Source organism: Perca fluviatilis, chromosome 7 (genome assembly GCF_010015445.1).
Source record: "Perca fluviatilis chromosome 7, GENO_Pfluv_1.0, whole genome shotgun sequence".
Classification (NCBI taxonomy): Eukaryota; Metazoa; Chordata; class Actinopteri; order Perciformes; family Percidae; genus Perca; species Perca fluviatilis.
In genome coordinates, this window is record NC_053118.1 from 10,970,712 (window position 1) to 10,994,268 (window position 23,557).

Here is a 23,557-nt window from a genome sequence, read left to right on the forward strand (position 1 = left end):
TTCCTAAACCCAACCCTGTTCTTCTTTTCCTAATACCAACCAGTTCTTCTTTTCCTTAACCCAACCCGCGTGTGACGTTTCCTAAACCCAACCCCGTTCTTCTTTTCCTTAACCCAACCCGCGTGTGACGTTTCCTAAACCCAACCCCGTTCTTCTTTTCCTAAACCCAACCCGCGTGTGACGTTTCCTAAACCCAACCCCGTTCTTCTTTTCCTAAACCCAACCCGCGTGTGACGTTTCCTAAACCCAACCCCGTTCTTCTTTTCCTAATACCAACCAGTTCTTCTTTTCCTAAACCCAACCCGCGTGTGACGTTCCTAAACCCAACCGTAGCCTCGCGATAACACGTGGCCTCGCGATAAGACGCCACGTGGCTTTAGAAAGTGCCACGTGGAGTGTATGCTTACGCTGTGACTTTGCAGACTGCTGTCCGCTGTATAACACGCCACTTTGCTTTAGGAAAGTGGTGTGTATGTTTACGCGGAGTCATGATATCACGTTGCTTTGCGACAGATGTTCAAGGTCCCTCAAGAAAATATTCTGACTATGGGCCTAAATTTGAATTTCCCCAATACCTTGATTTATGACCCAATGCAGTAGAGTACATGCGAATCGAATGACATTCCCATCAGCTGTACATTGTGTTTGATGCTAAATAACAAATGTTAGCATGCTAATTAAGGACTAAACTAAGATGGTGAACATGGTAAATATCACTGCTAAAGATCTGCATGTTAGCATTTAGCTCAGATCACCACTGTGCCTAAGAACTAGCATGGCTGTCTTTGTGTTGTTTAGTGACACAACCTTCAAAATTCCATTGTCTTTACCAACAAAACTTAATTTAACTATTATTACTTATTGTTATATTACTTATTACTGTTATTTTCTGAAAGGCATAAACCCTGCATGGAGCTCTTGCAGAATATACTGGACTTAAGTCTTTGTTAATGGTTACATTGCCATACATGATCCTGTGGCCCAAACCAATTTAATCAGGATTGTGCACACATCTTTTGCTGAATAAACCAAGTTTGCATTGACAGGTTCAAAGACATTTCCACTCACATGTAACACAGAAGGCACTTTACACTGGAGCGAGTGGTATTGATTATATATTTTCTGAGGTGATATACTACACATTGCACAGGGGAATGCAAGCAGAAAGGCACATGAACATATCTCCTCCTCATAGAAGATATTATCGTTTCTGACTGCACTGCTGAGAGATTAAATACAGGCACAGGATGTATTTGATGTAAAACGATATAGCATAAAAATGTGAACTATATGTGATTGTTTATTGAAGAGTCAATGGTATGGTCCTTCAGATGCGTTCTCCTTTAACTCCTTTAAGTGACCTCATGGATTAGAGAGAAGGCTGAGTGGCAGCCTTGCATGCATGCAGATGCGTGTGTGCGTGCGCGTGTGTGTGTGTGTGTTTATTGGCGAGACTGTATGAGAGAGTGTGTGGGTGTGTGTACTGGACATGGATGCACGCAGTTGGTGGATCAGTCAATTAGTTGATTATTTGGTTGGCTGGAGAAAGACAGAAGGAAATGACTAAAGAGGGCAGGATTTGGGGCATTAACACTCTTTGTGACACAGTCACCTGTATGCATGCTTCTGTTGGGTTTTGGTGCACCTGCACGCTACATCATTTCCAGAAAGATATTTCTGGTGTATTAAAACTAGTGTACACCAGTGAATGTTGCTCTAATGGTGTTTGCATGCAGTATGCTTGGTGTTCTGAATTTCTAAGGCAAATATTGTGACTTATTGAAATAGGGCATGATAGAATTTCTCCATAGGGGTCCTTCCTTTGCTTTCCCATGCCAAAAGCAGAGAAAAGACTCTGTATTATCTTCCCATTGCGCTATTTTGTGTGTTTGCTTCCAGCCTCTTTGTTTATGGGCTGGGTTTGCAATGGCTGGAACTGAGTTGAAAAGTAATCTGAGATGTTTTACAGTAATTAGTCGTCTTTGTTGCTGCTGTGGAGACTGCTGCACTGACTCTGAATGGGGAAGGGGGGACTGCAATGGGGTTGGGGGTGAATGTGTGAGTGGGTGGGTAGCAGGGTGGGTGTGGGTCCCTTCTTTTGTAGCCTGCACTTCTCTCCCTCGCCATCCAGAGAGGGAATGGACGGAGGCAGCTGTCACTTAACATGTGAATGTTCCGAGGGCGGCCCAGGGGTCTTTAGAAAACTCTCCTTTTTTTGCCCCCCACCCATTCCATTTTTCAAGCAGAAGCAGCATGGAGTTTCTGAGCCACAGTCAGACCCAGAGGAGGGGCTTTGTTGGATGAGAAGGGGGAGAGAGTGAGAGAAAAAGCCTGGAGAAGGTAAAGGGGGCACTTTGCCGCCTCGCTGCCTGGTACAGGAGCAACCTGAGCAGCAGCAGCGCTGGTGAGAATGCCATCGCCTTCCCGTTAAATGGAACCGGCTCAATCTGACCTCAATGTGAAAACTGCACTTGGCTGGGAACTGTGGGAGTTCAACTGAGCCGTTGGAATACATTGTCTCCATCTGGGCGCACTATCCCATCGGCTATAACACAAGGAAGGAATTCCTCTATCACAGCTCCCACAACAAAGAAGAAAGGGAGAGGAGCAGAGCTGGTGGGAGGAGAAGTGAAGTAAGGGGAGGGGAGGGGTGCACTGTGAGGGGAGAGGAGGACATTGTTTGCCTGTGTCTGTGGGCAACGGAAAAGCAGGAGTTATCAGGGCATGTGTGAGTGTGTTTAGAAAGTGTGTTTGTATGTGTAAATGAGTGTACTAGATTGAGGTTTGTGGACGGAGTATGCATGTGTATGTGTGGAGTGTTCATTTTTGGGATGTTGGAGCCGGGAGGCCATTCAAAGGATGCTCAAACAAAGCCGGATTTTTTTTTTTTTCTCTCTCCTTTTTGAATGGTGATTGAGGACTTGCTGGATTCCTTTACTCAGGCTGTTTGGCTCAACTGTGCTTCAGGGTAAGTGTGGTTAACGTAAGCTTCAAACCGCCAAAACTGCCAGTAACCCAGGATTGGCTAACAGAGAGTTTGCTTTTGGACTTTGTTATTGAGGGAGCCATGTGACATTAAATTAGTTGTGACTGCAGGATTTTCTTCACTTATTCTAACCAAAGTGTGGCAGGCAATGAAATATTCCAGTAGAGACAACATCAGTGTGAATGGATCATTCTGGTGTAAGTATATTTTATTCAGTTCAACAGTTTGTTCTTTGTAAACAGTCTCTTAGCTGCCTGGATTTCATGAAAGGATGCAGAATACTGATCAACATTTTAACATATCTCAGTCGACTTGGCCACTTTCTATAACTATTGAATTTTTGCCAAAGCCATGCTGACATTAGATTACATACAGTAGCTTTGTGTTGCATGTTTAGAGGGCTGTCTTCGAGAGAAGCATGTGACCTTGTACAATATCCACCTTAAAATGTTATGAGTCTCATGGGTGAATGCACAGCTGCCATCCTTGATTAGGGACCACTACCATGATTACTACTCCAGGACCTCCCTTAACAGAGGCAGACACATAACAGACACACAATATTATAGGGCTCTGCTGTTGTGATTGATGATTATTGTTCTGCTACTAATTACAAATACACCCATACAATGCTTCTTGTGTCATGTAAATGGAACACTCGATGCAATACAAACAAAAAACAAACAAGACTTTCAATACATGCACATACGCATCTCCCATATTGAGATTTAGATAAGAATTACACATGAAATGTAAAACCGAAGTATCTGGAAACGATAATATTAGGATTTATTTCTTTCATATTTTGTTTTGCATTGCGAAGCAGCTATACTATGTTTGTAATCAAATTCATTAGGAAATTGACTGCGGTCATGTATCATAAATCACTGTTGAGAGCAAAGAAAGGGCTGTCTGAATTAAGGGCCATTTCCAAATAGGTTAAGTAATGGGATGGGCAGGTCATCCGCAATATGAGTTAAATGGTGGAGTGGTTCTCTGGTTCCCTGGTTCTCCTTCTAGTATCAATAGTATAATGCTAGAAAGTGAAGTGCATATCAGATACCGGCTTAAGGCATTTTGAGAGGGTGTCTCTGGTTTGCTTTGATTGTAGAATAATGTAGATCATGGTATTATTAAAGTATATTATTATATGTGAGGGCTACAAAATGATTAAAATGCCTTTTATTAAAAAAGTATGTTGTATATCAGCGTGTTGCCCAGTCTAGTAGATATAGAAAAACAATATATTTGCATATTTATGTTTATAACATATCCCCGGTAGTCATTTCTGCTCACTCTAATGAGACTACTCAGCATATCCTCACATACGTTGCTGCAAGATCACTGAACAGGCAACTGTGTAATTTAGCAAACGACCACACATGTGCTGCAGTAACCAGACACGGCACACCCTCTCTCTTGAATTGTTAACCCATATGAACACGGCAACAGACACTCTCTCTGCCCTCCTCAGGAGACCGCTGGGCAGTGATCTGAGCTAACTGGGTAATCATTGATCTTGAGGCTGGGTCTTTGTCTGGGCACCACTCTCTGATCCGACTGTGTTCTCCCCCGTGGATCCATTGACTGCATCATCTGCTCTGCAGAGACATACATGATGTAGGTAATTACTAGACTAATGCACATGGAGCCATCATATCCAACTAGGTCATTTTTAAGATTCTCATTTAGTTAAAAGCCGTGATGTATCTTTATTATAATAAGATTCATGTTTGTGAGACGCACAAATGAGATTTGATTCAAACATGGGGTGGATCTCGACAGCAGCACAATGCAAAGTTCTACTTAGCGGCCGACTGTCTTTGTGTATATCCTCTGGCAAAGATAAGAGAGCTGCATATTCAGCATAGTTCTGTTTGCCTACTGTACCCATACGACATCCCAATTTCCCCTTTGTTGACCCATATTGGACCCCCCCCACAGATCTTTAGCATGACCTGAGGTGACCTGTATGATTCTGAGTGGAGCAGTCCAACCCCGCCTCAGAAGGAGGACCCGGCCTCGACAGGAACCCTCCCTGTGATCTCCTGATGGGCTCACCTCAGCTCCTCTAGACCAAGATAATTGCTTTCACCTTTAACCCTTCTGTCAAAACAATGAAGGCACTGAGCTGAGGGGGAAGCAGGCGGGCTGACACAGTTTGAAATTGTCACTGCCAATGAGTCTTTTCAGTAATGTACTAATTTTGGTCAAACAATATGTTGACATCTGACATCACGGTTGGATTCAAAAGCGTAATTCAGTGATGTAGTAGTGAGAGGAAAGCCCTGTATCCTACAAGCTCCCCTTGGTAATCATTATGGAATAGCATTCATTTGAGCTTTTCTCCATAAAAACACCATCACTTTATACTGCACACTAAGGTATACTGTTGATTGCTGCTGTTTTCCTATCTACCCCCCATTGCCTCCATGCCATCCCCCGTTATTGTCACCCCTGAGAAATGAGGCGATGTCTGCCTTTTTATGGCTGTCATATTTGATCAGATCCTTAACGGGTTTCCCAGGGCTGGTCCAGGCCGAGTTAGGGAAAGAGCTGGCCGGTTGCCACTGGTTTAGCGTGCCAGGCTCAACAGTGGGATCCTCGACAAGCCTGTCACATTGATTTCTAAGCCCAGAAAATTTCATTTGGTGATGTGAGATAGATGGGGAGCATGTGTGTATGTGGTCTAAAGGAAGACAAAGGGACAGGGAATATCCAGGCCAAGTATCTCTGCTGTAGTTCCCGCTGGTCTTTCAGTGCCAAGAAAAGGGCAACATCACACAAAAATGTAGCAAATAAAGGATGTGAGAGACGATGTAAGCTGTGGCAAGCAATACTAAAAAAATCAGTGGTATAATTTTTATGTTGTTTTACACTATCAACACTTGTTCACTGCATGATGACCCAGAGCCCCCCTTGTCTTATTTTAGGTAGCTGAAGGATCTTCCGCATGCATGGCCGAGGGGCCTTACCTCACCTATTACCTCACTAGCCTTGGGGCTGAAGGATTATGGGTAACCTCATCAGCCGGCCCAGCTGCCTGGGCCAGAAGTCCAAGCATGTAAGGTCAGATGAGGACTTCCTGAAGGAGTGCTACCAACGGCGAAGAGAGTGGCAGCCCCCGGAGCAACATGGGGAGGCCAAACCAGAAGTTGCTGTCCACAACAAAGCAAGCGAGGATGCAAACAAGGAAGGAGAGGTGGAGAGAGACAAGGAGGCACAGGAAATTGATCAGAAGAGGGAGGAGGGAGCTTATACTCCCGTTTCAGACAAACCCCTCCGCAGCTCTCCTGCATCCACAATCAGGAGCACCAGTACTCTGGATAATGCCTGGCACAACAGCCCTTCCCCGATAAAAACATCCCGAAATGGGACACTGACAAGGAGAACAGTGCCTCCAGAGTTTACCAGATCCCCCTTGGCTCACCCGGACATGTGCTCAGCAGAGAGGAGGGCCAGCTTCCATAGGAGAGACTCCAGAGAAGGAAGCCCCTGGTCCTGGAAGACTCTGGGATCACGTGAGGTTACAGAGGTGACGGAGGTGACGGAAACAACTGTAACCGAAATTGTGGAAGTGACAGAGTATCCGTCTGGAGATAAAGGAGGGGACCCCGTAGTCACCAGAACTGTTAGAGTCCTGAATGGGGTCGCCGAGGAACTCGCTGAGGTTGATAAAAACACCAACTTTCAAACACGACAAATCTCACCTGTCCTCCATTTCATCCTTTCCTCTTCTCATCTGAACTTAAAATGATTTATTAATAACAATTCCCATCTAGACTCTCTTTAAAAGTTTGTCTTTCTTGTCTCTATAACATCGTGGTGGGTCTTTTTAAAACAGTGACTTTATGAAATGTCGACTGTCTTTAATTCGCAGCTCCAAAGTGATGGACACTCAAGCTCAGACCAGGATTCCAGCCTGGATAGATGGAGGGTACCTTTAACTTTTTTTCTCCGTGTGCTGCAGTAAAACTTGTCATGTTTCACCTCTGATGACAGAATTTTCATTCATTCATACTTCAGCTAATACTTTGTCATGGTCTTTCTCAAGGGAACGAGATCTTCCCTGGCACTGAGGGATGTGTCTACAGATTCTGAGACATTTCTCCAAAACCTGGAAGCTTTGCTCACGTGGGTCAGTGAGATAGAGGAGCTCACAGCCAATCAGAAACCCCCATCCTCAGAGGTCAAAGTAGTGAAAGCACAGCTCCAAGAACAAAAGGTCTGTTATCACCAATATCACCATATCTTTTGTTCCAAAAAAAAAAACACATTTGGAGTTTTTATTTAGTAGTGGGAATACACCTGACAGGTTTACCTATAGAAAAGTGTGCTGAGGTCATGAAAATGCTCAACTGCTTCCTTTATAACCTACATTCTGTGCTATCCAGTGGTGAATGGGTGGCATTCATAACCACAAAGAGCTTCAGTAAGTCTTTGTGAACATTTCCTGGGGCAGGAAAGTCTCTCACCTTTCAGCTGTAATCACACCCATTGTGAGCTCTTTGGATGAGGTGAAACATGCCTGCCTCTTGACAATGTAAGCTTGACACACGAGACAGGGCTTCTTCCACACTGATCCAAAGGCAGAGAAAACAAGAATGGGGCTTTGATAAATATTCATTCTTACTGGAAGCAATGTGATTTCTCTGAAATTAAAACATAATGGTATTAAATATAAGGTAAACCTGTTTTGTAGTAATAAAAAAACAGAAACTGTATTCTTATTCGTCACATAAAACTGCAGTACAATGTAGTGAGATTAAATCTCTGCATTTAACCCATCCTAAGCATTAGGATACATACACATACAGCACCCAGGGAGCAACTTGGGGTTCAGTGTCTTGCTCAAGGACACTTTGACATGTGGCCGGAGGAGGCCGGGCTCGAACTGCCAATCTTGTGGTTGAGGGGCGACCCTCTACACTCTGAGCCACATGCCACACGTGATAAGAACTGATTTGATTTAATACAGAAGATTGTTTGTGAGTGCTTTGGAATATTTATCACTGTCAAATAGAGGTACATTTTATAGACTCCTCAATCTATAATAAACCATTTTTGATTTCATGAAGTATGGCTTTACCTGAGCGTATTCTGTTGTTTTACAGCTCCTGCAGCGCCTCCTAACAGACCGAAGGCGTAGTATGGACTCCTTGTTTTATGAGGGCCCTCGGCTTGTGGAGGCCCACCCAGGACAGGAAGGGGAGCAGGAAAAGGTCAAGCTCTCCGCTCTCAAACAGAAGTGGGAGGCCTTACAGCTGGGGGCAGAGCAAAGGTCAGCTACCTTTACTGGCAATGCCACACTTACATTTGGCAAGGCTTACTGCATGATACAATTTTTTCTCACCGATGGTAACAATCAGTGGGCATTTTGTTGTTGGTAGGAGAGCGAGTCTGGAGCTCCTTCTGCCCAGGGCCCAGCTCTTCCAGGAAGGAGTAGACAGCTTGCAGCAGTGGCTCATATCTGTGGAACAGACCCTAGCTGAACTACGGAATGCAGAGAGAGCGATGCTGCATCTCTCAGAGGCTACAGATAAGGCCAAGGTTGGAAATCTACCTTGTATGGTTCAACTGCATGTACAGTATAGCAAATGTGCATTACGCAGTTTGAGTCGAGAATTATAACTTTGACATGTGTTCACTTTCTTTTAGGCCGTTGTTGAAGAGATTCAAGTCAAAACAGCTGAGCTAGGGAAAATACAAAAGTCAGGACATGATCTGATGGAAGCAATTTCAGGTAGTGTTTTCTACATACAATAAGATCAAACCTTATTGGCATTGTATGGTCATTGAGGTTGGATCAATATTTTTTTTAAATATCAATACTAATATTTTGTTCTAAAACTGCCAGTAGCATCAGCAAATCATTTCCCTGCAAATGTTTAAATCTAATGGTAATAATATGAATACATACTCCGGCATTTGGTTATTGTGTGGAATCTGATTAAAATGTCAAAACAGTATGCTATAATATATCCAGATCAATTTCCAATAGATATAGTGAATCAATTCTGTTGATCAATACCACAATATATATATATGTCAGTAAATAAAAAGCACATTCTATCAATCTTTAAAAGAAAGCGGATTTTTATAATTGACAATCAATGTCTGCAAAAATATATTTACTTACCCTATGACTGCTGATTATTTGTGATTTGTCCTCGGTTTCAGAGGAGGAAGCTCAGCTGGTGCAGGAGAAGATGGATGCTCTGCGTATCCGTTGCTCTGTGCTGAGTCTAAGCAGTCTGGACGTGCTGCAGAGGCTGGAGCAGGCCCTGGAGGCCTCCAGTCGCTGCACCTCCAGCCAGGAGGACCTCCATTTGTGGCTGGGCCGCATCGAGAGGGAGCTCCTGGGGGCAGCAGGAGCGCAGACACATGCGGGAGATGCAGTACTATGTGCAGCTGAGAGACAGAGGGTAATGTTCCCACCATAGACTGTTAATATTAATGGACAAATGCGGAAAGTGCCTTAAACCTGCATTCTATCTGAATTCCAGCAGGGGGCGGCACGTGCAGTTGCAAAAGGAGGTCGGTTTCTGTAGAAGTCTATGAGAAAGTGACCCACTTCTCACTTGATTTATTACCTCAGTAAACATTTCCATAATGAGTTTATGGTCTCAATCGCTAGTTTTAAGTCTTCTGCATTTCAGAATGATGTTAATTTTTTTTAAATTATGGTCTCGTTGATTTTAAAATCGATTCATTTATGGGTAGCACAAACTTTGTGAAAGCTAACATTAACTTTCAATATCAGTTCTAAGGAGGAGCTTGCTAGCTTCCAAAGTGTGAGTTTTTTTTCACTAGAATAAACTCACTTTTGTTTGCTTTGGTAGCTAGCTAGCTACCAGTTAAACTTAGCAAAGAAACTCAAGATATGTTTACAACAATTCTGCAAAGCCTTTGCTCTGGTAAATAAAATTAATGCTAAATGCTAGGATAGCTAACGTTAACGTTAGGTACCTAGCTTGATATGAAAAGTTCAATTTAAGTGAACTCTGCTGACTAGTGAAGCTAGCAAGTAACTTTTTTTCCAGAGTAAGAGATACATTTCTTATTATCAGACAAGGAATTACAATGTTACTGAACTAGCCAAACCAGTAGATTACTATTATCTAATTTCTATATCCAACTTAACATTAGTGGACTCCATGGTTGTTCATTTGTAATTCCGCTGTAAAGAATCTAATGTTATCATGACAGATATTTTGACATTTCATCGCAGGAAAAACACAGGTGTAATTAATTATGTAAATACAAGTGGAGCCATCATTAGTGTGATTAGTTACTCCTGTGCTTTTCCTGCTTTGATAAGTCAGATTGTCTGAAAAAGGCCTTATATAAGGTGAATGCTTCATAGAATAACTTTCAAGCTATTACTTATTTGGTTACAATTGTATTATTTTTTGTACATTTCCAAGCATTGTTTTACTGCTTATATCTTGATATTTCTATATACTCGGCTCATAATATTTATATTTGTATCTTAAATATTTTTGTCTTAAAAACATTTAATGTAATTCTTCAATTATTTCGATATGGCCTGTTTCACTTTATGTATTCTCTACGTACTTTCATGAATTTGTTGTTGTGTATGTGTTTACTTGCTGTTTTTATACACACTTATACTTAAGTTTATATTTAAGTTCTATAAGTTCATTCATTCATTAATATTCAAGAACTGTCTTTAAACCTGAAACATATTGTTTGCTTTAATTTTTATTTATATTTAATTATAACCTAGAATGATACTACTGCCAGTATGTGCTGCCAAGTGGTGTTAGATTTCAGAATAATGTTGTCATGTTTCAATTATAATATTGTATATGATTGTGTTATACATTATATGTTACAGTAATAATGCTATGCTAACAAAAAATGTATATTCTCATCAGCTGGAACAGGCAGTGGTGAAAGAGATGGCTTGGTTCAGAGACACAGCGCTGAGTCTTGAAAAGCTGAAAACCATTCATCTGGATCCAAAACTGATAGCAGAACAACTCTATGAACAGAAGGTCGGGGCATATATTTCCCACTTTGAATTAAAGAAAACAAGTACAAGTTTGTGTTATCTGTAATTTCTAAGGTGTGCAGATTTAAAATTTTAAAAATTAATTTCAATTATGTTTGGTAAGTGAATATAATTTGAGTGTATTATCTCCTGAATAGATTTTGGCAGTGGAGATTCTCCAACACAGGTTCAACATTGAGAAGATGGCGAAGATCGCTGAAATCTTGCTGACATACAGTGATGAAGGAGAAACAGTCGATTTGCAGGTATTCTACACGCTTCATTTCACTCGACTAATTCACTGATAATGTAAACAAATGTACTTTCAAGGTGTTAACATTTCAAATGGATTTCTTTTACTGTCACCTCTCCGTGCAGACCCCACTAGAGGCCTTACAGGAACAATGCAACACCACCTCTGCCACCAATTCCCATGTGGTCCTGCAGCTTGAGCACGCTCAGTCGCTTCTTCTCCAGTTCTCAGAGGGCCACGCTGAGGTTTCGCCCTGGCTTGAAGAAACTCAAACCCTAATTGGCCAGCTCTCCCTGAGCACAATTAGCTATGAGGCATTTCGGGAACAACAGGACCTCTTACAGGTAGAAGAAACCTGCCTCTCTACATTAGAGTGCCAGCTTTTCTTTTTTTACCCATTCATTTTTTTGTCCAGTTCAACAAAGACGTCCTTTAATACTTCACAGTCGGACACTATTTTCCTCTAGGTGAATGAGCTGTTCTGTTCGAGTACGGTTCATTAATGTAATCTACCTCCTGACAGGGTTACCTTTCTACCTGTGCACTATAATGGTATTACAGTTTTGTCAAGTATGCCATGAAAAGTAATTTCTTTTTTTTTTCAAACTTCCTCTACCCATTGTAGGGATTAAACTCGAATTAGGTTCTTTCTTAAAATAAATTCTGCTCTCTGCATTGTTACTAAACCTTTATTTGCATCTTTCTTTTGCCAAGGGTCTGAGGGAGTCTATAGCAGAACACAGACCCTTGATTGCACGCTTATGCTCTCTGGCAAAACGCTTGTCAGAACTGAACCCCATTCAGGGGGATGAGTTCTGTCGAAAGGCTTCAGAGACCGAGGAGCAGCATAGAGTCATCAGAGACCGGGTCAGAGAGACTGCTAATCTACTCGAGGAGTCGTTGCCTCGATTCACTCAGGTAAGAATGCTTGGATAACGCAGGACATTCTATAAATAGCCCTACACTTTGCAATGTATCGCAAATTCACACAAGCACACAACTCCATATCTTTTCTTGTGTCTATAGTTGAACGAGAGGATGATCCTTATCAGAGAGAGTCTTGACCGCCTGCACAGTCGATTACAGACCCCCACCTCTCTTCAAGGCCTCACCCCAAGGATCCAGGAGCAGCTGCAGGACAATAAGCACACCCTGGCCGAGCTATCCAAGCTGATGCTGGGCCTTAGCAGTGTCAAAACACAGGCAGATGAACTGCTGGCTAACACGCAGGCAGCTGGTGATGGATCTGTCGGCACAGGTGAAACTGAGAAATTATATTATTTGCATAAGCTGCAGATATGATACTGTCCTAGTACACACAGGGCTACACGTAGCAATGCTACTGTGGGAAAATGATTAATTCTAAGCAATATCCCTGTTATATCCTTGTGATTTTAGCAATCCAGGAACAAGTGTCCGGTCTGTCCCAGCTGTGGGATGAGACACATACTCAGGCCCAGGAGAGGGAAAGCTGGCTACTCAAACTCTTGGATCTTGCCTTGAAGTTCTGGAGCGATGTCAGCGATGTCACGGCTGCTCTCAATGACGCTCAGCAGGCAGTTTTGGATCTCAATGCTAGTCGGACAGATTCCGAAACAATCCGCCAGAGCCTTGAAACCATGCAGGTTTGTCTGGAAGCTCTTTAAGGAGTCATGTATAAGAATCCACAATGTTATTAAAAAAAAGACACCGTGTAACCTTTTCCATCCTTTCAACTTATAGACACTCAGGGAGGATATTGATAGTTTACAGGGAGATCTGGACACCCTTGGTGTTTTGGGAATGGATCTGATGTCAGCATGTGGCGATACAGACAAACCAGATGTCACGAAGAGCCTGGATGAAGTATGAAATACATTTTATCATTTGACATGAAATCATTTTTTTACTTATGGTGTTGTGTTAACAAACTAAAAACCTTGTATGTTTGATGTCTTGAAGCTTTATTGCACGTGGAACAACTTGAGTAAACTGTGGAGCGAATGTCACAAAAAGCTGGAGGAGTCCTTGCAGTTGGCACTACATTATCAAGACACTATGCAGGTGGGTTTCCATATAATAACAAATCTTCCCAAGCTCAGTATCAGTATATAGCCATATCAAAAAGGACACTTTGGCCACCCCTGCTTGACTTAAGCAGTGTTATGGCACCCTGCCAAAGACAAAGTCTTTTATTCTGTTACAATAGCAAAGTCCAGACTACTCCCTGTAGCTTTACTTTTGAGTGACTGACACATTGTGTGGTCCTCTGCCAAAGGCAGATGAGTGTAATGGTGCAAACTGTGCGAGACAGTATCTAAAGAAAACTGTGTGAAATGTGTCCAGCTGTATATACCAACAGGGTTACGCGTTTGGCAGTTGGCAGACATTTCTTTGCTGTTAAAATCACACAATTCAGCAAGAAATCAGGACTGAGTGTCGGAACAGTATATCATTTATTGTGCTTTAATGCCCACTCTGTTATTGTTCTGCTAATAGGGTCTTTTCGAGTGGTTGAAGTCAGCTGAGCTGAGGTCTACTGAAGAGTTCCTGGTAGGAACTGACCTGGAATCCGTCAAAGAGCAGCTACGCGACCTCAAGGTGAGTTTATATGCTGAATAACACGCATACAAAGTTTTTCTCAATATGTTTCTTGGTCTCATATTATACAGAGACTGTGCTTTTGGCTATACGTGTTTTATTATAACTGAAAACACATCAGTCATGACAGCTAATATCCAAACATAATATTATTTCTTTATCCTTTCCCTCAGGAATTTAAGCGTGAACTTTACCAGAAGAAAATCGAGATTGAAAGCCTGAACCATCGCTTTGTGTGCCGGCTGTCTGCAGGCTCGGAGCGCCCGGGCTCCGTCTCACCGCTGTGTGACTTCAGACAGCGCTGGGACAGCTTGGAGTCAGAGACTGTCAGCAGACAGGTGAGAATATGCAGGCAGATATTAAGTATTATATGTAGTATTATTCAACAACAAACTACATTTAGCTGGAAGACTGTATGAAGTAAAACTATATATTTAGCTGGAAGACTGTATGAAGTAAAACTATATATTTTACTTTGTTTCCTGTGGTGACATCAGCATCAGCTGGAGTGTGCTCTGCTGGGTCTGGGTCAGTTCCAAAACACGCTGGACGAGCTGCACACATGGCTTTCCTGGACTGCTGAGCAACTGCAGGGCAGCCGGCCAATCAGCATCGACCTGCAGGCCTGTGAAATAGAGCTGGCCAAACACAAGGTTGGTGATGGCCTGAATACAATTTGATATACTAATGGTGCGTTCTTTTTGTCCACCGAAGTCGATCTACGAGTCGTTTTCCGGAGTTACGAACCGGAAGTTGCAAAAAGAACGCCACGAGGTCGTATATACGACTCGACAAATCGTCTGAACTCAGAGGACCCGAGAGTTCACTTTCAAAGATGGCTACGTCGTGCATCACACTTAGTAAACATTGTGGTTTTCTACAATTTTAAGCACTTTTGTCGTTGTTGTAATTACTGAAGAAGTCGTACACATAGCACAGTATACTGCTACCTATAGGCATGTCGCTACAGTCTTATTAGGAGTTAAATACCGCCTAATTAGTTATTTTGTAGCTTGTGGAGCTGGAATTGGCTAGAGACGCTCGGTTGCTATATGGCAACAATGGCTTTAAGCCGAGTCTTGAGCAGAAAGCAGAGCAGTAGCCTAACGTTAATCAAAACATAATTTTCATGTATCAAACTGTGAAATATATTTGTGTAATATGTCAATAACTGGGTGAATAAAATCCTAAATGTTACTAAAAATGTTTAAAAAAATCCATCTTTTCTCCGACTTGTAGTATTGTGTGACAAAAAGAACACAACAACCCGCGGTTATTCGTTTTTTCGACATGGATGTGATGTCACACTCGAGCTACTAATCGCGATTACAAGACAAAAACAACGCACAATAAGTGTAATCGAGCTTCTTCAGACTTTGAAGGTCTCAGAAAACAGTGTGCAACTCTTAACTTTCTCACAGAGCTGTGGGCTTATCTGCTAGATAACACTAAGGGCCCTATCTTGCACTCAGCGCAATTGCCTTTGTACACCGACGCATGTATCATTCCTATTTTGCACCCAACGCACAGCGGACTTTTCCCTCCACAGACGCACGTCGGTAAATTAGGGAATGTATTTGCGCTCCCGGGGGGCGGTTCAGTGAAAAGAGGAGGCATGTTCCGGCGCAAAAGTTCCCTGGTGCTATTTTGCAGTTTCAGAAAACAATTCCGCCACTGACCAGGAAAAACCTGGTCTAAAGTCAGTGGCGCTAGTCTAAAGTCAGTGGCGCGTTATTCAGATGCTATTTTAGGGGCGCATGATTGGCCATAATGTAGTGTGAAAAAAGAAAAATATTACTGAAAATGCACTTCAGGTGTTTGGATAGGTCAAGAGGTACTTTACAGTACAGTCCTCAAAAAGTCGCAGCATTCTTTGTGGCTTGTTATGTTTTACACAACATTTCCATGAATCATGGATGTGTTGATGACATAAATGAGGAAATATTAGAGGACTTAAGGACACACACCTAGCTACTTCAGACCAACCCATTTAAGATTTGCGTCGGGCGCAAGAGTCATTTATCCCGCCGGTATAATAGCAACAGCGCCCGAGATCCGCCCACAAAGCTACTTGCGTTTCACGTTTGATACTTGCGTTTCAGATCGTTAAAATAGTGCCCTTAGCCTTGAATGACTAACACACTTCTGACTCCTGACAGTGTTCGCCATGGTGTTTACCAGTGTCTGTGCCTCACATATTATTTCTTCTAATTCATACTTTATCAACACTGCTAGAAACGTACATGTCTTTGTCTGAACTGCCGGACACAACTCAGACCAGAAAACACTCCTAACACCTCCAAGCGATACGTTTGAATCACACTCTTCCTTTTATGCTTCTTTCTCCTACAAGGTCTTGCGTAATGATGTCATGTCCCATGTTCGCACGATGGAGTCCCTGAACCAGGCAGGCAGGGGGCTGCTGGAGGTTGGGTCCGGGGACAGCCCGCATGGTCTGCAGTCTCGGCTGGAGCAACTCAATGACAGCTGGGAGTTTGTCCGCTGTGAGACTGAACGCAGGCAGCTGGAGTTAGAGAACAGACTGAGTCAGGTGAAGAGAGAAAAACAGATCCGTTATTTTGTTACAGTTGCAACAAAAGTCACAAAGTAGTATAGAAAGATTGATACAAAAAAAATATCGATACTGTGATATGAGACTAGATATCGTCTAAGATTTTGGATATCGTTCTATCATAAGTGGTGTCTTTTCCTGGCTTGAAAGGCTGCATTACAGTAAAGTGACGTAATTTTCTGAACTTACCAGGCTGTTATAGCTGTTCTATTATTTGCCTGTACCCACTTAGTCATTATGTCCACATGATTGATTATTTTTCAAAAATCTCATCTCTAAAAATTTTGTGAAAGCACCAAGTCAACCCTACTAATATTGTCACAATAATAATATCGGGGTATTAGGCCAAAAATATCTTGATATTTTCTCCATGTCGCCCAGCCCTAATATATATATATATATATATATATATATATATATATATATATATATATATATATATATATATATATATATATATATATATATATTGTATATATTTTTTTCTTTCTTTTTTTTTTCCTCAGCTGTACTGCATTTTAGGTTTAATTATTGAGTACCATGGCGCCCTCTTATGGTGATTGTATGTTAACATTAAAATGTGTAGAGGCGAGTCCAAATTGAAACTGGTTGCTTTTATTGTGATAACGGAAGGCAAAGTTTAAAATGAAATAATTGAAACCATATCTACAGATGAAACTGCATTGTAATAACCAAATATTATCTTTAAGTTGGTCATTGTTCCACTTATAAAATATAATACAAAGGTTGATGGCTATTGATGTTACATGCAGTAATAAAACATTGTGCCATAAATGAGGTTGCAGTGGAGTGACAGCCACATCACCATGGAGACGTTTCATTCGTTCTTTCGGGGTTTTTTTTTACTGCAGGTACAAGATGTTACAATGGAGATTCAGGATCTCCTGCAGTGGCTGGAGAACACAGACCTGAGACTGTCCTCCTCTAAAACCATGTGGGGTATGCCGGACTCTGCTAGTGAGAGACTCAACGCACATTTGGTAAAACAGACCAGACTTTTTTACTGTACAAATAAAGAACAAGAAATAAAAAATGTGTACATGTAAGCCAGTACAAAAGAATGTCTTCCCTAAAAACTGATTGTCTTTCTTCTTTTCCCCTTAAAAGGAGTTGTGCAGTGAGATGGAGTCAAAGCTTCACGCCTTCACGGATGTGAAGAACGCCATCCTCAGGATGCTGGAGAGCAGCGTAGTTGTGCGGGGATCGAGCACCGAGCACAGCTTATCTATTCTTGAACAGAAATGGGCGTCCGTTTACAGCAAAGTCCAGGAGCGCAAGGTTATTTAACTCTTCGTGGCTTTGCGTCATCCTGCTGATATATCATTAATGTGGTGCATGTCATTATATCTGATTGTCGTGCTGGTCCCACAGGCGAGGCTTACAGAAGGACTGAGTCTGGCCAAGGAGTTCCACAGTAACGTCCAGGAACTTCTCACTAAGATGAGCAAGTGTGAGGAGTCCATCGGGCTTTTTCCTGCTCCCAGCTTTGTTCTGGACAAAGTTTGTACTCAACTACAGGACCACAGAGTAGGTCTTTTTTTTTTTTTTTTTTTATCCAGAGTTATATAACACATTTGGAAATTTTTGCTTCATGAAATACTTATGTATTTGTACAGACACTGGTGAATGAGGTGAACGGTTATGGTGAGAAGAAGACCACAGTGGAGAGCACAGCCCGCAGACTAATAGAACTGAGCCGGAAGGAAGACTGTGATGTCATTCATAACCTAATCATGACTGTCCAGGATCGCCACAAAAAGCTCCAGCAGCGCGCTTCAGAAAGAGGCAGGGCGCTGGAGGAGGTCAAAAAGACTGCCAAACAGGTATACCACTATATTAACACCAACACTTCTCCGTCTTTCTCAAACTTTACATGTACTTTAAGTGTGACTTGTTCCACTTGGAGGAACTTTTGTATAAATGTGTATCTATCTCTAATGTATGTCTTTATTTCTCACATTTCAGTTTAATGAATCGTGGCGCCTGCTGTTGGACTGGATGACGGAGGTAGAGCAGACATTAGACACGCACAAAGAGATTGCTGTGTCCCACGATGAGATTAAACAGCAACTGGCTGAACAGAAGGTGCAGTAGGAATCATGATGAATGCAACTTGGTTGTATGCTGTGTGTTTATGAATATATGCCTTCACTGATCTCCGGTCTTGTAATCAGGAGTTCCAGAAACTGCTGAGGTCGAAGAGGCCCATGTACGAAGCTACGCTGAAGAGTGGACGCGGCCTTCATGAAAGAGCTCAAACCAGCCACGATAGACAGCACGTGGAAAATCTTCTGGCTGAGCTCAAAGATACATGGGACACCATCAGTGGCAAGTCTATGGAGAGGTATAGAACTGTATTACACATGCAAATTCCTACCAAGTATTCTTTTAAAATCACGATCTTTTATATGTACCCAATATTGTGGTTTGCTTCTCTCAGACAACACAAGCTGGAGGAAGCGCTGCTGTTCTCAGGGAGATTCACCGATGCTCTCCAGGCACTAAATGACTGGCTGTATAGAGCGGAGCCCCAACTGGCTGAGGACGTTCCTGTTGGTGGAGACAAAGAAATGGTCAACAACCTGATCGACAAACACAAGGTACAATACCTAGCATGCATTTATATGCGTGGCCTCAATAATTAACCATGTTAAAGGTGCTGTAGGTAGGATTGTGAAGATCCAGGACTTAGCCCAAAAAATTGAACATCGAAAACTTCTCAGTCCCTCCCACCTTTTCTGCTAAAGCCCAAAACGGTCTCCTAAGCCCCTCCCCCCACAAGGGAGAATGAATGTGTGTCCATGAGAAGTGATTGACACACAGTTAGACGGCCCTGATTGGTGCATCTGAACATGGAGCGGTGGATATTTGCAAATTGCACTACAGGCTGTAGAAATGTAGCCAGAGGAGCCGGATTAAAAAAAAAAAAAAACCTGCTTCTTGTAGTTCTACTCAAACATAGGGTCAGTTTCAGCAAATATGACAGAAAGTTAGTTTTATAAGTCTTACCTACTAGCCTGACAAGCCAGACCCACATGAAGATGTTGGTTCTGGGAACTCACCATTGACAGGGCTCAATCCGAGGGGCGGGATAAACGGTTGTCTTTCAAATTCCCTCTGCACGTAATAGGATAGCGCTACAACCAGGCAGAGCAACGAAGAAGGTAGCGAAGACAGTTGATAGATTAAACTTTTGCCGTATCCGGTCGACAAAACACATCTTCCTTTTCCTTAGAATGATTTCTGTGCCGTTTGTTGTTCTTTTCTCAAAGAAAAGCTTAACTCCTAGTCTTCCAGAAGACCGCTGTTCCCAGCAGCAGCAGCCATAAGCCCCGCCCACCGACTCTATACACGATGTGATTGGCCTGACAAGAGTTTGGTTTTTTCAGCCAACGGAGAGTGCCTGGACCCCCCTGGCTGCAAATTAAATTCGCTGCCGCTAGGGTGCGTCTAGATATCTAGGCTACTTACCTACTGCACCTTGAAACCAGGGTTTGATGCGTCGACTGTGTAAGTGAAGCCAAAACATCTCCATCGCCCCCTAGTGGATGGCTTCAGAATAGGTCATAAATTCCACCCTCTCCATGTAAGCGAATGGAACACGGGCCAACTAAAAAAATCAAAGTTCACGTTATATTAAAAAAATTCCAAAGATGGTTTCGATCACTTTAGCTAGCTCCTATCATGCTGATGTTTTTTCAAGTGTTCACTTTTCTGGTTTGGTTTTAATGTGTTATTTAATTCTATAGAAACAGGGTGAAAGGTCATGATTGACAGTTGGGATTGACTCGCGATTGGTTGGGGCGGGTAGGCGGGACTGGGTGACTTTGGTGCCGCGACTCTACCGCCCGATCACTACTGCGCAGACTCTGCCTTCAGAATAACAAGATGGCGACGCCCGTATCTGGGATATTTTGGCTTCACTTTTTTACAGTGGGAGGAAGTGGAGATGCGTTGTCCATCTATCTTTTCACAGTGTATGTAGTAACCACATTGGTTTAAACACAAAGGTGTATTTACAAAAGTCGTGTTGTGGGAAAACAAGAATAGTCTCTCAGCCTCTTTGTCTTCAATAGTGTTCTCTGTGTAGAAAGCGTGTGGTTGGCAGCCGTCAGCGTGCCGCCTCTGTAATTGTTTCCCGCCGGAAACAATCTCCACCTGAATCTCATCCCCACTAGAGCTGTAATCGGCCCTTAAAAGTTAGGCCCGACAAGGCCCGTGCCCGACAATATTCGTCTGGAGCACAACAAATACATTTTGATTGACAGCTTTTTAACCCTAACCCCCTAACCCATTTACAGCCCGACATTTTTCAAATGTGCGCACGCACACAGGTCTTTTGCCTTTTGTCAAGACTGAGTCATTTATAATTTTTTTTTACATAATTTATACATGACTAACTTAGGCTATAGGCCACTTGGAAGTTGGAACAAAGAAATAAAATAAGTCTTCCAGAGGCCAGCCTCCGTTTCACCTCCTCAGCATCCATTTTTGCGCTAATCGAAAAGCATCACCTGTCCGCTCATTTACAGCGCAACCTGGAGCGAAAGCCCGAGCCCGGCCCGAAATTAAGACAGAACCCGACCGAACCCGTCTGCAAAGATTTTCAGCTCTAATCTCCACACCTACCTGGGCTAACATGGACATCGGAAAAACATTTTTACGAGTGAAAACGTCACCATTCACGACACTTCCTGTGGGAATCAGAGGTGGGAAACTCGGGCTAGATTTTGCTAACTGAGTTTCCCAGTTGGTGACGCGTTGTTGACAGCTGACGTTTGATGTAGGCGACTTTGGTTCACTGAACATATTTCAATGACAATAAACTGTTTATTGTGGACAAATGCCTCTGCCAAGAAACTTGCACAGACATAACATGTTTAAAAGTATTCATAAATAGGCCTATGTATAAAAAAACAACACATTATCTGTGTACTTTCCCGTTGGTTGTCCTGCAGATAACACAAACACACACCTGTCCATGTGCTGTTTGGATGCTCGCGTAAGAAAACAGCAGCACATCTTTTGTTATTGTGGCCTCCATGTTTTCACACACCTGATGCTCTAGGCTATGGCTAACGGTTGGTGGCAGTCATGCAAAAAATTGTTATCCCAAATGCCAATGTAACAGAAGAAGAAGAACACGCATTCCGACCATGTGAACGCTGCCAGTCGGAAAAACAACGTAACCACTGGGGCGGTCCCTGTTATTCCGAGGTGGCATGAACGCGCCATTAATCAGCATCACACAAACACGCCCCTTCTTGTGACGTGTCAGTCTGGCCATGTCCATCAGCTAACCACGCCCACTTCCCTAAAGACAATAAGCTGATATCTTAACACTATCTACAATAGAAACAGGATTCATGCTAGAGAATTCAAATTGTAGTCATTTTAATGCCTTGGCATAGCTGCTATAAACTATATTATTAACCTGGTAATGATTTATTGATATTAAGTTGCTGTATGTCTGTATGCGTTTCTTCACACTGCTGTTTTGTAGCGAAATTGCAGTTTCTTAACAAATGTCCTCCCTCGTAGGCCTTCCAAAAGGAGTTAGGGAAGCGAGCTGGATGCATCAGGACCCTGAAGCGCTCTGTGAGGGATCTGACCAGAAGCAGCACCGCTGATGCTCACTGGCTGCAGGAGCAGATGGATGAGCTGGAGGGCCGCTGGGAGGCGGTGTGCAAACTGTCGGTCAGCAAGCAAGACAGATTGGAGGCTGCGCTTCAGCAGGTAGTTCTCACACATAATGAAGGTGAAGGGTGAATGAGCTTTTGTTCTGACTGAAGCTGTAGAATTGTGTCTGGCTGGAAAATTCTAACTAGGAAGTCCCCTCGTAGTTTGTTGCAGGTAGCTGTGGTCATGGACAAAATATGTATATAAGATATCAGGAATGGATAGCAGTTGATTGGCTGATATCTGACCATTAATAAAAGGTTATGGGTCAACCCTACTCTCATCTTAATCTTTGTCTTTGTTCTCGTTAGGCTGAAAAGTTTGATGGCCTCGTCCACTCCTTCATGGAGCGCCTCACTGAAGCAGAGAGGATACTGAAATACGGAGTGATACCAGAGGAGGAGGAAGGCTTGCTTGCTTTCCACAAACAACACAAGGTCAGTAATAACATGATACTTTATCATTCCCTATAGGAAAAATACAATTTGCTTCAGGGGAGGTCAAAGGTCAGGGCCTGCTACAGAGCAACACGTTGGTGCCGATGTTTGCAGACTTTCATGCTTGAACTCATTGAACCGATTGATGGACAGACACTCTAAGACCATTAGTATCACCTTGCGGCCACAAACTGTTTAACACTTCTGAAAAGGAAAAAGAAAAGAAACCAACGTGTTTTGAAATTCATAAAATGTTATGCTAATGGCTCATCCTACGTGAGAATCTGTGTTTTATTGGATAAAACAAATAAATCCTTTTTTCTCCCCCTCTAAAGGAATCAATGGGTGCCCTGCAGGCTCAGGTCATGGAGTTACAGAACATCCAGTGTCTGGGTGAGGAGATCCTGGCCTCCTGTCACCCAGACTCCATAATCACCCTAAAGTCTTGGATTAGTGTCACCAAGACCCGCTATGAGGAGGTGAGGGCTTTTTCCAAACTAATCTATTAGTTTCTATCAGTTAGAGTCACAAGACAGAGAGTCACTGTTTAAATACCTTTAGCCATGTATAAACTGTGAAACATTTCAGATAACTTTATTGTCCATTAGATTTGCATAAAATGGAAAATAGAAATGTATTTAGCGCTGGCAGATAAGACAATGCCATACACCACGATACACAACAAATGTGCATCTTAAAATCTTAAAGTGATCAAGTGGCAGTCCATCAGAATTCTTGGTCACATTTGACAGCATCTGAATAGAACTACCTCCCCCTCCTTGTTTTCTGAGTCAGGTTCAGACCTGGGCTCAGCAGCAGGGCCAGAAGATCCAGGCCAGCTTGGCAGCACTGGAGGCAGAGAGAGAGGAAGTCCAGAGGCTACTGGACTGGATCTCCTCAGCAGAGGAATCCCTCAACCTCAGAGACCACGAGCCTCCGCCGGAGACCACAGAGCAGAACCAAGAGCTGATAGAGCAGCACACAGTATGCTTCTTCTCTGTTCTATGAGCCA

General features: G+C 42.7%; 1 protein-coding gene across 8 annotated transcripts in view; it reads left to right on the plus strand.

Moving 5' to 3' along the window:
• Window positions 1-23,557, plus strand: part of macf1b (microtubule actin crosslinking factor 1b) — a 40,581-nt gene that overhangs the window by 8,822 nt on the left and 8,202 nt on the right. The window contains exons 1-32 of one of the 8 annotated variants that reach the window (XM_039806338.1): window positions 2,674-2,968; window positions 4,461-4,610; window positions 5,920-6,656; window positions 6,867-6,923; window positions 7,041-7,211; window positions 8,101-8,267; window positions 8,377-8,536; window positions 8,645-8,729; window positions 9,167-9,411; window positions 10,888-11,007; window positions 11,162-11,269; window positions 11,382-11,600; window positions 11,971-12,174; window positions 12,283-12,514; window positions 12,655-12,881; window positions 12,979-13,101; window positions 13,198-13,299; window positions 13,735-13,836; window positions 14,010-14,174; window positions 14,334-14,489; window positions 16,190-16,387; window positions 17,281-17,409; window positions 17,537-17,707; window positions 17,801-17,956; window positions 18,046-18,252; window positions 18,395-18,514; window positions 18,604-18,773; window positions 18,870-19,029; window positions 21,971-22,165; window positions 22,420-22,545; window positions 22,881-23,024; window positions 23,341-23,529. In XM_039806338.1, the coding sequence (XP_039662272.1) occupies window positions 6,000-6,656; window positions 6,867-6,923; window positions 7,041-7,211; window positions 8,101-8,267; window positions 8,377-8,536; window positions 8,645-8,729; window positions 9,167-9,411; window positions 10,888-11,007; window positions 11,162-11,269; window positions 11,382-11,600; window positions 11,971-12,174; window positions 12,283-12,514; window positions 12,655-12,881; window positions 12,979-13,101; window positions 13,198-13,299; window positions 13,735-13,836; window positions 14,010-14,174; window positions 14,334-14,489; window positions 16,190-16,387; window positions 17,281-17,409; window positions 17,537-17,707; window positions 17,801-17,956; window positions 18,046-18,252; window positions 18,395-18,514; window positions 18,604-18,773; window positions 18,870-19,029; window positions 21,971-22,165; window positions 22,420-22,545; window positions 22,881-23,024; window positions 23,341-23,529 (5,265 nt within the window). In that variant the 5' untranslated portion in view covers window positions 2,674-2,968; window positions 4,461-4,610; window positions 5,920-5,999. Of the gene's footprint in view, window positions 1-2,673; window positions 2,969-2,990; window positions 3,184-4,460; window positions 4,611-5,442; window positions 6,657-6,866; window positions 6,924-7,040; window positions 7,212-8,100; window positions 8,268-8,376; window positions 8,537-8,644; window positions 8,730-9,166; window positions 9,412-10,887; window positions 11,008-11,161; window positions 11,270-11,381; window positions 11,601-11,970; window positions 12,175-12,282; window positions 12,515-12,654; window positions 12,882-12,978; window positions 13,102-13,197; window positions 13,300-13,734; window positions 13,837-14,009; window positions 14,175-14,333; window positions 14,490-16,189; window positions 16,388-17,280; window positions 17,410-17,536; window positions 17,708-17,800; window positions 17,957-18,045; window positions 18,253-18,394; window positions 18,515-18,603; window positions 18,774-18,869; window positions 19,030-21,970; window positions 22,166-22,419; window positions 22,546-22,880; window positions 23,025-23,340; window positions 23,530-23,557 lie in introns of those variants that run through there. The other 7 variants (XM_039806337.1, XM_039806339.1, XM_039806340.1 and 4 more) reach the window with 7 other exon arrangements.